Consider the following 15239-nt stretch of genomic DNA (forward strand, 5'->3'; position numbering starts at 1 on the left):
TTGGCCTCCTCCTGCTTCCCCTTCTGCAGCAGGAACTCCTTGTGCTTGGCGTGCTGCGCAGCGTGGGCTTTATTCCTTTTGAAGTTGTGGACCGTGCTCAGAGCGTGGATCAGAGCCGCCACCTAATGGAACGAGACAAGAAGAGCAACGCTTGAGAGGAAGCGATGTCTCACTACAGGGAGTGGTCCAGGGCCGATTGAGATCAGTTATGATGTTATCGAGATGGTGACATCTGAACACACTGGACTCTTTTTGGTGTCAGATCAGAACAAACCAGCGACTTGCTTGAGGTCACAAAAGCTCCGCCCCTACTCCGGATGGGTAGGTTGTGCTTACCTTCTTCTCGTGGGGCTCCCTGATCACACTGGGCCTCTGGAGATCTCTGGGCGTCTTCCCTTTGGGTTGCTGCTGTTTGGGTTTGCTCTTGAAGGGCAGGGCCTTCTGGAGCTCCTTGGGGATCTGGAGGCGGTTGAAGTGCCTTTGGGCTCGGACCACCGGCTGGAAGGAGAGAAGGATGGATATGTACACATCAAGTCAGAATCTCTATTTGGTGTCAAGTACCTGTAAAGATGCTTCAATTGCATGAAATCCCAGAGGAATAACAGAATATTTTTTTAATTAAGAGACAAAGAACCTTGGAAAGTATTAATAATAAAGTGCACACTTGAGGTGATCAGAAGAAGTCTACTTCACCTTATACAGCGAGTCCACGCTGGGTTTATAGCGGATACCCAGGTCGTATTTGAGCTGCCCCAGAGTTCTCATGCCCGCCCAGCTGTCCTTCTGACCGACGGGCAGCAGCAGAGAGGTGACAGGGTTGTAGAGCTGCGGAACGGTCACCGGGAACCAGGAGCGCAGGAACACGATGTCTACACACACACAAAGAAAGAAAGAAAGAAAGAAAGAAAGAAAGAAAGAGAGAGAGAAAGAAAGAAAGAGTAGCGTTACATCACCGTGTCCTGCGTTGTTACACTCTTGCATAATGACTTATTTTCCCGTGAGTGCGATGACAACGTAACAAGCACTCACCGCTCATGAGCAGGCGGTCCTCAAACGTGGCTCTGTAGGCTCCTGGTGGTGTAGACAGCGCCTTCTTGATCTGACCTCTGACCCCCGATACTGTTCTCACGGAAGCGCCTTCGAACTTCGCTACCTCCAGCACTGTGTTGAACATGCCCTGTGAGAGAAGTGAGGAGTCAATCACAACACTTCACTTCAGTCGTATTCATATCATATCACTGCTTCTTCACGTTGGCCTTCCTTTTTAAAACTTGTTTTATACACGGGTTTTTGCGATATACTACAATTTAAAAGAATAGAATTTAATATATCAAGCACTACTTTTTGTGATCCGAACAAAGGAATCTACATTTGCCTATATCAGTAAAATAATAAAATAAAGTGCTGGCAGGATTCTTTCGGTAAAAAGAATAACATTCTTTTTTGGAAGTATTGTTTAAAAATATGTAGGGCCGTTGAGAATCAACAAAACTCAAATCAATATTTTCTTGCATCCATCATAAAAGACAATTAATAATGATAATAATTTATTGAGCAAATTCTAGCTTTATATAGTGGACTCCCTATTATTGATCCACCACATGTTTAATGTCTGGTGTTTTAAATTTTTACCCTAAAAGCTGGCGATGAACTGTAGCCCTAAATGACACGGCTAAAAGACAGACAGACGGAAGCTAAAGTCCCCTACCTTGATGAAGGCAGTGTTCTTAAAGATCTTTTCGGGGTAACCGATGAGCTTCAGCTTCTTCACTACAGTCACAGACTTATCCAGGTCCAGGATCACTCCTGTGGCTGCAATACGGAAATTAGCCTGCAGAAAGAAAACAGGAATTTATCAGTAAACTATATAGATCAATAGGGGGGCGGCCAATAAACAGTTTGGGCAAGTGGAATGATAGGGCAAATAAATGTGATCAGCAAATATATATGATAATGCTACATTGTGAACAACGACTCTGTTGGATGAGGAAGAGCAGAGTGAACAGCTGTAGACAGAAGAAAAGAGTATTGGCCAACGTAAAAGATATTCCAAATATTATAAAAATACAATCATGTATTTTATAATGATTACAATTGTGTGTTTTTATGCAAATAAATACTAAAGATGACAAAAAGGTAAAAGGATAACATTCAGAATTGTCAATTGTCATTTTATTGTCAAAGATGTTTTATACCAAAACACAGGTCTTAGTGTGTTAATGTGGAAGAGATTAATGCATTATTCTATTTAGTCAAAGTTTTTCAGACTTAGAGTCACATGAGAGTTCTTTTTTACAAATACTATTTTTGCCATCCTCTCACATCTACTGGCGCTACATTATGTTATCTGAAGAATTCATATGTCCCACCTCAAGGACATCACCGACCCTCTGCTGGACCCCCTGCAGTTCGCCTACAGAGCCAACAGGTCTGCAGACGATGCAGTTAACATGGCCCTGCACTTCATCCTCCAGCATCTGGACTCCCCAGGAACCTACGCCAGGATCCGTTTGTGGACTTCAGCTCTGCTTTTAATACAATCATCCCAACCCTGCTGCAGTACAAGCTCTCCCAGCTGCACGTGCCAGACTCCACCTGCAGGTGGATCACAGACTTCCTGTCTGACAGGAAGCAGCACGTGAAGCTGGGGAAGCATGTCTCTGGCTCCAGGATCACCAGCACCGGTATCCCCCCTCTGCTCTTCTCGCTGTACACAAACAGCTGCACCTCCAGTCACCAGTCCGTCAAGCTCCTGAAGTTCGCGGACGACACCACCGTCATCGGTCTGATCTCCGGCGGGGATGAGTCCGCCTACAGGTGGGAGACTGACCACCTGGTGACCTGGTGCAGCCAGAACAACCTGGAGCTCAACGCTCTTAAAACAGTGGAGATGGTTGTGGATTACAGGAAGAGCGCAGCCCCGCCCGCCCCGCTAACCCTGCATAACTCCCCGGTTGACGCTGTGGAGTCCTTCCGCTTCCTGGGCTCCATCATCACCCAGGACCTCAAGTGGGAGCTGAACATCAACTCCATCACCTAGAAGGCCCAGCAGAGGATGTTCTTCCTGCGGCAGCTGAAGAAATTCAACCTGCCAAAGACAATGATGGTGCACTTCTACACCGCCATCATTGAGTCCATCCTCTGCTCCTCCATCACCGTCTGGCACGCTGCAGCCACTGCCAAGGACAAGGCCAGGCTGCAGCGCATCATCCGCTGTGCCGAGAGGGTGATTGGCTGCAATCTGCCGTCCCTCCAGGTCTTGTTTCCTTCCAGGACCTTGAAGAGGGCAGGAAAGATTGCGGCCGACCCCTCTCACCTCGGACATACATTTTTTGAGTCCCTTCCCTGTGGCAGGAGGCTGAGGTCCATCAGGACCAAGACCTCCCGCCACGCAAACAGTTTCTACCCAGCAGCAGTCGGGCTCATCAACAGAGACCGGGTCCCCCACTGACTGACTCTGTCTCCCCCAAGACCTTCCCTTCTTTCCCTTCTCTCCCTTCTCTCCCCTGCACATCTGTCCACATCACACATTCAAGGTCACTCGCCACTTTACTCATCACCTGTCACTTTAAACATTCATTACCTCATTCTGTGCACTTTACTTACCTTTACTCTTATTATTATCGTTATTGATCGTCACCCCTTTATTTTTATTTTACTTACATCGCTACTTATTTACTGGATTTACTTGTTTTTTATTCAAATTTTTATACTTTCACTTGTACAGTTAAATGTTCCTTGTTGTTGTTGTTGTCTTTTATGTTGCACCCTACGCCAAGACAAATTCCTCGTTTGTGATAACTTAGGTGGCAATAAAATGTATTCTGATTCTGAAGCAGCTGTTTCCACTAATCCAGACTGTTAAAACCCGAGTAAGTGAGTGACCTACCTTAACTCCTGCTACCGTCTGCACAGCCAAGAAACCGGTGCCCTGTGGTGTGACAGGACCTACAGAGAGACAACAGTGTAGAGAGAATACCGGTTATTATAATTATTATCAGACGCAGCTGATATTCATAGAGATGACTGCAAAACACTTCTTGAGGAATCACATGTCAGCTCTGATAAAGACAACATCAGTGAATAGACAATGCAGAGGGGAAGGTTTCAAACATCAACAGCACTTTCGTCTAAAGGATGAAAAGGAATATAAAGGTTTTCTTTTATCTGTAAGCAGCTATTTGAGATGCGTTAATCAGAATCATATTTTCAGTCTGAATCAGATTATCGTGTGGATAAACACAGCCATTTAATAATGCCGCCTTACCCCAGATGGAGGCTCCGCAGTGCATGTGCTGCGGTGTGTATTTGAGCAGCCGGTGGCGGCCGTTGTGGTCCTCGATGTGGTAGAGAGGGATGGTCTGAAAGCGTCGCCAGCCCAGTGACAGGATGAGGGGGTCCCGCGTCTTCAGGATGCGGTGATACCAGCGGTGCTTCTTCAGCCGCATCTGACGTGCACACATGGATTTGGGAGTATTACAATGTTATCAATAAAATTTCTGAGGGCTCTAGTATGACTGGGATGATACAATAAATAAGTATAAATATATATTATATAACCACTTGTAGTATTTCTTAAAAAAGGAAAGTTCAGGTGTTTTGAAGTGTGGTAGTATAAGCTACTTCCCCATAGTGTGTAAATGTACAGTAAATGGAGTTTTTAGAAACTGACGTACCAGCACGGGAGTTAAGCCGTGTACTGCTGTGGAAGAATGTAAGACTAAAAAGAGATGCTTTGTGCTCAGTGCATTTGGGCTAGAAGAGCACAATATGTTCACCGGGTTATGTTGCAGAGAGATCTCTGATGTGTAGCTGAATCCAGATCTTTGCTGTTGTCAAAGAAGTCGGACTAACCAGATTCTCACAATCACACAACAAAGGAACCGATGAAGGCAGCAGTAGACTGAGCAACACACATCGTACCTGCAGGTATCCGACATTGCCTTCAGAGGAGCCCAGACCGCCGAGGATGATGGGATAATGGGGGTCGAAGTTGGTGACAAACTCGCAGGGCAGGGAGGGGATTTCTAATCGGACATACATTCCTGGTCGGAAGCCTTCGTATTGCACTCTGGTCTCGTCGTCCACATCCTGGAACTCCGCCCTGTTCAGCTGAGGACAGAAGGCGGATAAATACGATGCATGATTTATCAACGTTCCCATTAATGATTTACCACACAAAGGATTTTCTATAGAGTATGATGGAGAAACATGTCGGTACCTCGGCCTGCTTCTGCAACTCCTCCTTCAGGTCATCAAAGTAAGTGGCATCTCCGTCATCGTACTCTGAATTGAATCTGTCCTTCAACCGCTGTTTCTTCTCCAAACGCTTGTTCTTCAGGGCCTCATCGTCATCCACCTTCACCACACTTTCTTCCTGATCATCATCATCATCATCTGCTTTGTCATTGTCGTCGTCGCCACTACCGTTCTCATTTTTCTGCTGGTCACAAGTCAAATGAGACAAAACATCATACTACTGCGGGAACTAAAAGGTAGCCTTAAACAGACCACTCGAACACAGCCTTTTTTCAAAATTGGTCAACTGTAAAGCTTTAAAGCGCATAAAGTCACAGGAAATAAGTCAAATGTGGTACATAAGTTCGGAACATATTGGATTTGGATAAATGTGCATAAAGCGAACTACAAGACTGATGTCCAGTACTGACTTCCAGTTCACGTCCACATCTACACAGATAGTGCTGAATGTCTTTTTCTTTTACATTGACAGTTTCTATTCAAATGCCTGTCATTAGATCACCCAAAAGAAAGGGGCAAAATATGATTTTGTGTTTTTGAGGTTATATAAATAGAATTGATAGTGTAGTTGGAGTGCTGCTACACCAACCAACTGATACAAGCTTTTACAGTGAAACTTGTTGAAAGGCTTAACGCCAACATATATGAATTGAAGCAAAATCTTGAATTTGATGTGAACTTGGTAAAATCTCACTTTTTTCTTCTTCAATAAATGTTTTTAAGATGTTTTACGACAAAGACTGCTACAGAGACGAAGACACAGTCACTCGCAGTGAACATTAGAGACAGAGAAGGTGGATTATAGCACGCAATCTTTTAAAGTTATCAATAACAGTAATAATTGGAATGTCAATCTTATGAACACAGCTTTTAACTATTTGGTAAAGCCTGAGTAGAAACCTTGATATTGTGGCCCTTTCATACAAACTCGCAAAGGTTATGCATGTCCATAATTATCCTAGATCAAGCCTGAGACTCATTCCTACAGAAGGCAAGTTCACACTCAACAGATTCTGTAGTAGTGCATGTCAACTGAAACAATGTATAATATTAGATTATTCAATACAGTCATACACTCAGAACTTGGACCAGTGAACATATGCTGACAGAATTCTCTCCAACAGTGTGTCTTGAAATAGGAAAAACAAAAAATTACAGTTTTGTGACTCGGGCTGTGTGTACAAAATAATTTGAAACGAATAAAAAGCTAAAGTATGCGATATACAGAATCTGTTCACATAGATTACTGGAACACTGGATGTTAGTGCTATATACAAACAAAAAGAATATCATAACTGCATAGTGTCCCACTGGTCCAGTGGAAAATTATCTTAATTTTGAATGTTTGGCATAAAAAGGACGTACCTCTGCCTGATCCTTTGGCCCGGTTTGGCCCTTGTGAACTACTCCCGTTTCCAAATCCTCATAGTCGCCATACATCTCCTCTAGACACAGCAGGACCACACAAACAGGTGTGTTTACATGGCACCACATTGTCACATGTGTCTGCTATTGAGTGTTCCACACCAAACACAATAATTCAGTCATGATAATTGTTTGTAATTGTCTCCCTTCATAAGACTAAAGGCTTGGGTCTTCTCTCTCACCGTCCTCCTTTAGCAGCGTGGCGGCGTCTTGGCTCTCGTCCCACTTCCCCGTCACAAAGCAGTCCCTGATGGAGTTTAGCCTCTGAAAAACATGACAATGCGTAAGTTTCATTTCAACGTCTCTTGCGTTTGCTTTCATAGCAGCACAAGAGGAACTCTGTTCTCTCAATTATCTCAGTTACTACCCAGTAACACCAGTGAATAATGAGGACGCATCCCCACCATGAAGTTCATGATCCTTTTAGTCCCAGGAATACTGCTGCATAGTATTCACTGATGCACGTTGTAGTGAATGAGATGCAGAGGAGGAAAATCATGTAACTGACGTAAAAACAATCTGAGAATATATTTTCTCTCAATCACAAGCGTGTCTCTCTCTCTTCCTTTGGTCACTTACACATCTCTGCCTCTCTTTTATCGCTCTTTTTTTTTTTAATGAGTTGGAAGCAATAGCAAAGCCTAACTTTTTTTATGTCAAATACACATAAATACCCTCCCTCGGTCCTAAACCTTCTTCCTGTACTGTCAGAGTGTACTACCCCTGACAAGGGCTTTTTTGGGCGATAAAATGTCACCAGAACTAAACTTAGACCCTGATCCCTGCTGTTGTTTTCCACAAAAATGTTCCTGGTCCCTGAGTGAAGTTCCTGCAGTGGAAAAGGGCCTCTATTAGTAACCACTGTACCTCCTCTAGGTCCCAATCGTGGGAGGCGTCGGGGTAGAAACGGGAGCTGTCAACCGCATTTGCTTGGAATTTTTTGCTATTCTGACGCCGGCTGACACGGAACAGGCCCCCCAGCTCCTGGTCCTCATCCTCAGAATCATCTACCTCGACAACTGGGGACAAGAAAAAGAGGGTTGACATCGACGTTCAGTGTAGAAATGGATTATACTAAGATATATGTGTGTTCACATGCAACCAGAGCCTCAGGCTACCTGAACCATAAACCAGTTTCCTGAGATTGGGGGCTGCTTGCTGTTGCCGCAGAAACGCTTCCGATGCCTTCTGCTTCAGACCCTCCTTCCACCTCAGACCCCCTGCGAACAGAATCAGGAGAATGGAGAATTCGCAACACTATTCTCGCCACATGGAACATGGAGCTTCTCCCGGGAGCGTTACATCGCCCCACATACCCTTCACCAGCCGATGGGAGTTAGTCATTAACTTTGAGTAACTATAAGTATGAGATGTGTAAGATCTGGACAGGCTTTTAGTTTATAACATTAATACATTTATGCGAAGAGACTACTGACACATCTATGTATCGTAGCAGAGATATTCACTGAAAATGAGCGATGCTGACCAGCTAGCCTCAGCCCGTCCTGCCTTGTAATGTCGCTTGTAACTCTAGAGGCGATAGTGAGTCAATACAACACGTAGATCTGCTCTGACTTCAGTTAGCGGTTAGCTGTACCAACTTGCATTCAGGATTAAGCGGTCATATGCTGCCCCCTACTTGTTTGTGGCACGTGACCAGGTCTGACATGTTTCACCTTTAAAACGGTCTTCTGTAACCAGTATCAGTAGTCTTTTTGAAGTATCAGAAGAGGAAAAGTGTGATTAATGTCACATTTGTAAAACACTAAAATGAAAGGTACGAAAACTAAAAACTGATTTTAGATTTGATGGTATATTTACCTTCTTCCTCCTCCTCCTCACTCTCTGTTTGCTCCTTCATTGTAGCATCAGCTGCATCTTCCTCTTCCTCTTCCCCCGATTCGCCTTCAGACTCTTCCTCGCCATCGTCACTCTCTTCCTCGTCTTCTTCGGAACAGTGCCCGGAGTCTCCCGCTCTCTTGGCCTCCCCCTCGTCTCCACTCTCCTCCTCGCTCACCTCCAGGTCGTCTTCGCTGTCAGCGAATGCCGGCAGCTCGGCACTCTCTCCCTTCCTCTCTTCCAGTTTTTGTCTCTTCATTGGTGGCGCAGCCACTACAGTTCTTTCTGTCTTGTCACATTTGGCTCTCGCCTCTTTGAGAAACGTGGACAGGTTCTCCTCGGCGTCATCCTCATCCTCCTCGTTGTCATCCTCCTCGTTGTCATCCTCCTCATTGTCATCCTCCTCATTGTCATCCTCCTCGCCGACATCCTCCTCGCCGACATCCTCCTCGCCGACATCCTCCCCCTGGTCACTGTCTCCGTCCTCATCATCACAGGATCCGCTGACGTCCTCCTCATCCTCTGTAGTGAAGATCACCTTCCTCCTTTTTCTCTGAGTGTTAGGGTCCCAGTCACTCTCCTCCTGAAGACCTTCCTTCTCTCTAACACACAAACAAAACAAGAAAGGTTTAACAGTTTTACCAGTCTTGCGACAACGTCTCATCTCATGTTATTTTTTTTAAACTTAAATACACAACACAAATGTAATCCCTCAAATTCTGTTATAGCAAAAAAGCGGTCACGAGACGTCATAGGGTGTAGAAATGAACCATTTAGTGCTCTCTAGTGCAGTGGTCCACAACCACCGGGTCGCGGCCTGGTCCCGGTCCGTGGGTCCATTGGCCACAGAGAAAGAATGAATGAAAAAAGGAAAAATCAGGTCAGAAAAAAGTTTTATTTTGAAAAAAGACCGGATACATCCGTTTGCGTGTAACCTCAGACGAACCTCTTGACACATGTTATGCGATAGTTACTCCAAAAATCAAGGCAGAGTATCCTTGAGATCACCAAAAAAGCTCTGAAAACCCTGCCTTCATTTTCAACATCCTGTCTCTGCGAAGCGGGTTTAAATTAAACAGTATACTGGACATAAAGGTCTAATTTACGGAGTTAACAGGACATAAACACACGCTGGGTGACGTTTTCTCCCATCATACCGAGATGGGACCGACTCGTAGCAGGGAAACCAGCTCAGGACTAATTCGGCATAATGGTGAGTTGTATCTTTATGCACTTTTTAATTGCTTCATGCCGGTTGTATTATTTTATTACGTCATATGAGTTACGTTGTATTTATCGCCCACACTGTGAAGACCGGTCCGTAAAAATATTGTCTGACACGAAAACGGTTCGTGGCGCAAAAAACGTTGGGGACTACTGCTCTAGTGGACAAACTATGATCAGGGTATAACACACTGACACTGATTAGCTATTGATAAGGCATTTCCCCAACAACGTGCGCAGGGAGCATATTTTGTGCCTCCTATGTCCCGACGTCTGTTCCAAGAGGAGAGAAAGAGAACAGAGTTAAGAGGCATCTCACCTGCTCTCCTTGACGACGTCTTCGGGTTCAAGGGTGGCAGAACCGCTGAACAGAGACACCTTGCTGGCCGCCATCTTGGCATCTAGGGTGGCATGTGTGTCAATGAGGGACTGGACCAGTTCTGTGGTGGGCCACACCTCCTCCTGTACCAAGGTCAGGGGGGAACAGTATGGTCACATTTTCAGTTACGAACACACAAAACAGTCTCAGTCTTCTGCAGAAACATACTGACTGCCAAGACAGAAAAAAACACACACCTGTTGCTGGTGGACGTGGCTAGCAGGAAGGTCAATGTACACCGCATCTTTGTCATACACGACCCCCCCGACGCCAGCCATGGGCGCATAGAGCAGACGCTCCTTCTCGTTTAGCGCCCTCTTCTTCTGAGCGTCGGGCAGGGTGCAGGGGTCCGGCAGGAAGTTCACATCCGCCACCTGGAAGTCTCCAACACCTGCAGAGAGCGGAAATATTACTGCAAATGCTTTGTTGATGGTACTTGGAAGTCGTACCGTAGCATTGTGTTCATGTACCTGGGATGTGGACCTGGCCTTTGTTTTTCAAATGTGTCCCTCGCAAGTAGCCGTAGAGGGACACCGTCCGGTCACACTTGGGGTCTGTCCTTAACAACTCCGGGTCAGTAAGGTCCTCCATACTGTTGTAATGAAAAAAGAAAATAATTATTGAGCTTGCCTACAAAGTAAAAGCCCTGTGACCCGAAATAGGATAAGTGGTTTGGAGAATGGAATACGAAATGTCAGATATATATAAAGCACCTGAGATATCTTTCATTCATCACTATTCTTATTAATAAGAATAGGAATAATAGGAATGAGAAAATGGTTGAAAAGCTGTGTGTCTTTTAGCACCACAAAGGGTGTATAGAGAGAGAATATAATATAATAAAATCTGTTCAAAGACCATTTTACTAATCAAACAAATACAGACTGGGACTAAACAGATCACACATTAGTTCACTATATTTGTTTTACAAATTTACACATGTGTAGAAGGTGTCCGTACACTTTTCGAATCACATATCAGTACAGATACAAATGTAAAATGTGTTTAAAAATAAATAAATAAAAACATACTGCCACTACACCTGCAGTTCACAGAGCAAGTAGCGTGAACATGTGTGTGCATTAAGGCGATCGGTTTGCAGAGTCGGGTTCACTCACCGGTCGACCAGCACATACGGGTGGGAGGTCTGCCACACCAGAGGACGGAACTTCATGACAGAAATGAAGCGGCCGAGGTTCTTCACCTCCTGGGTCTGATATTCGCCGTACACCATACCAGACAGATAGAACAGCTTGGCGCCCTGTCGGGGGTTAAACAAGCACACAAGTTGAGGGTTTAACGTGCAGGATTCTGTGGGTGAGTGATGGTGGGGGGGTTATGAGGGCGTGCTTACCTGATACACTTCCGTCCAGAAGCGATGCTTGAGGTTTTTCTTGGTCTTCCTCAGCACCTTGTTGTTCTTGAAGGAGTCCAGGTGAGTCAGCACGCCCATGATACGAGGGAAGCCGTGCACCTGGCAGATGTTGAGGAACTCAAAAGTCTCCATTTCAAAGCCAAAGCTGGCGTCGATCAGCATCAAAACCTGGGAGGGACAAATAATGGGCTTAATTTAACTTAATGTAGTTGTTGTAATTCAGCCTTCTGGACTTTACTCAAATCAATTTATTGAGCTGTATTGCATCAAGGGGTTATTAGCCCGTCAAAGACGTGACATTTTTCTTTCCATTTACTGACAACACAATGTGTACAGTTGATTATATATCAAAGTAATTTTTTTCTGTACATTTAAATCAACCCATTCATACATCTATGAATGGGTTCGTAGATCCATCCATCTAAATTTACTGTCTATTTAAAAACTCACCAGGTCTGCTACTTTTGCGAGGTCGATCATTGTATTAATGTCATTGTTACACTCCATGAAAGTGAGACGGCGCTTTTTTCCTGAAGAATCCAAAAAGTATGGTGAAAAACAGGGAAATCTGATCAAGTCATAGAGCACTTCAACATAAAAGTCAAGCAAAGTATGAAACATAAAAACAGGATTCAAACATGAATTTATTTAAGTATTTTTACCTCTCAGAACACTTGAGTTGCTACTGGTCTACTGTTGCCTCAGGCGGTTTGTTTGCTGGAGATATTGTTCGACTCTGGTTAGTTCAAATTCACCAAAGTTAAACAATAACACAAGCACACTATCTGATTGAGGCAGCAGTAGACCAGCAACTCCTGTGTTCTGCAATGTAAAATTACCACTCTATTTCAACAGAGTCTTGTGGCTTTGAAAGAGGGCAAAGATGAGAAAAAAAGGCTGCCTGCTGGAAGTATCTCATACAAGTCCACTTCAAACACCTGAACTAGCTCTTCAACAAGAGCACTTGGCCAAAGTGGACCACAAACACAGAAGAAATCAGAGGCCAGACTTACCAGAGACGATGGTTACAGGTCCACATATGTCCCCGAGCTTCTGCCGAGTGAAGTTTTTGATCAGGCAGCGGATCAGGGTGCTTTTTCCCACTTTGGGGGGCCCGACTACTACAATCACAATTGGAGGGGGTTCCAGGGAAGTCCGGTCTACAAGGGGGATATGGTGTTTCTTGGTCTTTATGTCCTGGGATCTGAAAAGACGAGTTTGTTTAGTCAAACTGTTCTGGAATTTACTTAATTATCGGTTATTGCTACTTTTGGTTCATTATGGCAAATGGGTGTCCCTTATTAGAAGTGATTTTGCTGGACAAAAGTATGAACACCACAGCTCTGCTGCTACAGACATATGTGTGCAGTGGCATCACCTCTGTGACTGACCTGTGGAAAGTTTTGGCCATGCGGACGGCCGACTGCACAGCGAACGCTTTGGGGTTGCGTTTCCGTGCATCCTCTTCCGTGGAGGGCCCCTGCTTCTTGAGCTTTTTCCTCTCAGCCTTCGGCCCGCTGTGCTTCTGCTGATGCTGCTTCTGCTTCTTCTCCTTCACTTCCCCATCCATCTTGTTCACTGGGAAAATGTATTTATTCTGAAATCTAATGAATTATGCTTTTCAATTATTATTATTTATTTAGTTTTACTTGAGACGTGAATAAGAGCAGAAAGCAGTAGTCAAGAGAAGAAAACATGTTTATCAGTGGAAAACACTCTTCTTCAGGGAAATCTTAGTCCACACTTATAATAATAATAATAATAATAATAATAATATTTTCCCTTTATGTTATATAATTGTATGAACATTGATTAAAGAAAGAAAAAATACAAGACTGAATAGATCCCCACGCTGCTTACGTGACTGATATTAACAGTGTTTTAGATTTTAGAGAGGCCTTTAACAACTATTGTTGTGTCTCTTTATCTGAACACAGAGAGGGCATGGCTTTCTGTCTGTAATACGTATTTAAGTTGGGTTGTTATGATGGAGGGACACACGGTAATCTTGTGTATAGACTTGCGAGGGACCATCAGGAACACAAGCTAATGTTACAGTCTGTTCCTGTGGCTGTAAAGACAGAAGCTACACACCTACGTAAATGTTCTGGGGCGAAAAATAAAATAAATGACGAGCAATACCTGAAGATAGCCTTGATGTAGTCTGGTCCGAGTGGATTTTCTGCAGTTCTCACGTGTGCATTGTAACCTCTAACCCGGAAGTGCACAGAAGCGTCACTTCTTAGTAAAACGAGCAGAAACACATTTCATAAAAGGTTCCGCACCGAGACGAAGCGCAAGCGACAAAAAACTCTACAATGGCGCCCTCTGCAGGCTGGTTTGAGATTAACGCGTCCTTTACTTAATAAAAGGTACAGAGAACTATTTTTTACAAGAAAACCAACAGAGAGCAGCAATGTCATGTTTTTTAATATATATTTTTCAAAGCGAAAGAAGGTGAGAGGTGAGGCGAGGAGAGAGTGGAGCCGTTTATATAATTAAACGTACAACAGATAAAGCTGACTTTAGCTGGCTCACTTTAGTAAAAGACAAGTTAAAACACTCCTTAATATCTTAAATATAGAATAACTCTAATTAAAACTGCCACATTGTATGGTTCTTGATAAGAAAAATAAATAAGTGTGGACAAAGATGGAACAAGTAGATGAAAGAAGAACTGAAGAACTGTTGAACTGAAAAACAAACAAAAAAAATGTAAGAGAAGAGTCCTAAAAAAAAAAAGTGAAAGGATCGAAGGGATGAGACAAAAACAATGTAATGAATTGAAATGGAAAGACATAGAGGCATTGGAGAAGTTCTGTAGGGAAACCTCCATGTGTGAATGTTTGATGTTTAGTGGTCAGCTGGTTGGCAGGCCTTCACAGGAACTGTGTGCCGGAGCAAAGGTAACACATCTGACAAGCCCTTGGAGCTTCACAGACACACATCCAGTGTTTCTTTCCCTTCTAAGTTCCTTTTTACACTCTGGCCTCCAAATACTAGCTTCATCAATGGGTGCCCTGGTAAACTCTAGTATCCGGTGAGAGCAGGCAGCAGAGTTACAAAGAACATGAAGTCATGGTAGTGTCCCACTGTTGAGCAACATTGCCTACCATTTGAGGTATTATTCTCTATTTGAGTGTATCCGTCCCACTATTGAGCAACACTGCTTCCCATTTGAGATATTATTCTATATTTGAGTGTATCCAAACATTAAGTTTTACACCCCGTAGCAGCACAGAACTGGCTTTTCGTCACCGCTGCCAGAGGAAGGATTTCATACCACTGGATGGTGCCAGCAGACAAAGCACATCGCTGAGGTCAGTGGACACCTGAACCTGAACAATCACGATGGAGATGAGATCATGCAGGACAGCACCGGTGAAAATATGGTACTGGTACACTACAATCACTGTTGTCATCTTCCTCCTCCTCATCTTCTTCATCCTCGTCTTCTTCATTGTCAGAATTGGCATCATGTTATGAAGGCTCTAATAGACCCCTGTATCACCCTCCTGATTTTCAAAGCCTTTGAACTTCCTCTCTTTGACATCAAGTGTTTGTTGTCTTTTTTAGATGATCCATTTTCACCTTCTTCCTAATAATATCAGTACCGTTGTTATCATCATCTGGTGCGCTACATCTGGCATTTAACCCTCATCCTTCCTGGAAAAGCTGATCATTACACATGGCCAGGAATATTGTCAGGGCAGCATCAGGGACAGCTTGTCAGTATTT

At 44.0% G+C, this 15239-nt stretch overlaps 1 protein-coding gene across 3 annotated transcripts in view; it reads right to left on the reverse strand.

The window, feature by feature from the left end:
- Nucleotides 1-13721, reverse strand: part of bms1 (BMS1 ribosome biogenesis factor) — a 14388-nt gene extending 667 nt beyond the window's left edge. The window contains exons 1-23 of one of the 3 annotated variants that reach the window (XM_068583896.1): nucleotides 13644-13721; nucleotides 12893-13079; nucleotides 12515-12705; nucleotides 11952-12031; nucleotides 11481-11669; nucleotides 11245-11387; nucleotides 10597-10718; nucleotides 10324-10517; nucleotides 10067-10209; nucleotides 8506-9125; nucleotides 7803-7904; nucleotides 7552-7703; nucleotides 6867-6948; nucleotides 6625-6704; nucleotides 5222-5440; nucleotides 4924-5112; nucleotides 4268-4448; nucleotides 3890-3948; nucleotides 1709-1831; nucleotides 1030-1177; nucleotides 694-869; nucleotides 337-498; nucleotides 1-122 (exon numbers count right to left, since the gene is read on the reverse strand). The exon at nucleotides 1-122 is cut by the window's left edge and continues 667 nt beyond it. In XM_068583896.1, coding sequence (XP_068439997.1) covers nucleotides 1-122; nucleotides 337-498; nucleotides 694-869; nucleotides 1030-1177; nucleotides 1709-1831; nucleotides 3890-3948; nucleotides 4268-4448; nucleotides 4924-5112; nucleotides 5222-5440; nucleotides 6625-6704; nucleotides 6867-6948; nucleotides 7552-7703; nucleotides 7803-7904; nucleotides 8506-9125; nucleotides 10067-10209; nucleotides 10324-10517; nucleotides 10597-10718; nucleotides 11245-11387; nucleotides 11481-11669; nucleotides 11952-12031; nucleotides 12515-12705; nucleotides 12893-13071 — 3656 coding nt within the window. In that variant the 5' untranslated portion in view covers nucleotides 13072-13079; nucleotides 13644-13721. Of the gene's footprint in view, nucleotides 123-336; nucleotides 499-693; nucleotides 870-1029; nucleotides 1178-1708; nucleotides 1832-3889; nucleotides 3949-4267; nucleotides 4449-4923; nucleotides 5113-5221; nucleotides 5444-6624; nucleotides 6705-6866; nucleotides 6949-7551; nucleotides 7704-7802; nucleotides 7905-8505; nucleotides 9126-10066; nucleotides 10210-10323; nucleotides 10518-10596; nucleotides 10719-11244; nucleotides 11388-11480; nucleotides 11670-11951; nucleotides 12032-12514; nucleotides 12706-12892; nucleotides 13106-13643 lie in introns of all 3 variants that reach the window. The other 2 variants (XM_068583894.1, XM_068583895.1) reach the window with 2 other exon arrangements.
- Nucleotides 13722-15239: the final 1518 nt, after the last annotated feature.

This window comes from Clinocottus analis, unplaced genomic scaffold, assembly GCF_023055335.1.
Source record: "Clinocottus analis isolate CAN_PGR_092001 unplaced genomic scaffold, fCliAna1.0.p SCAF_19, whole genome shotgun sequence".
Taxonomy (NCBI): domain Eukaryota; kingdom Metazoa; phylum Chordata; class Actinopteri; order Perciformes; family Cottidae; genus Clinocottus; species Clinocottus analis.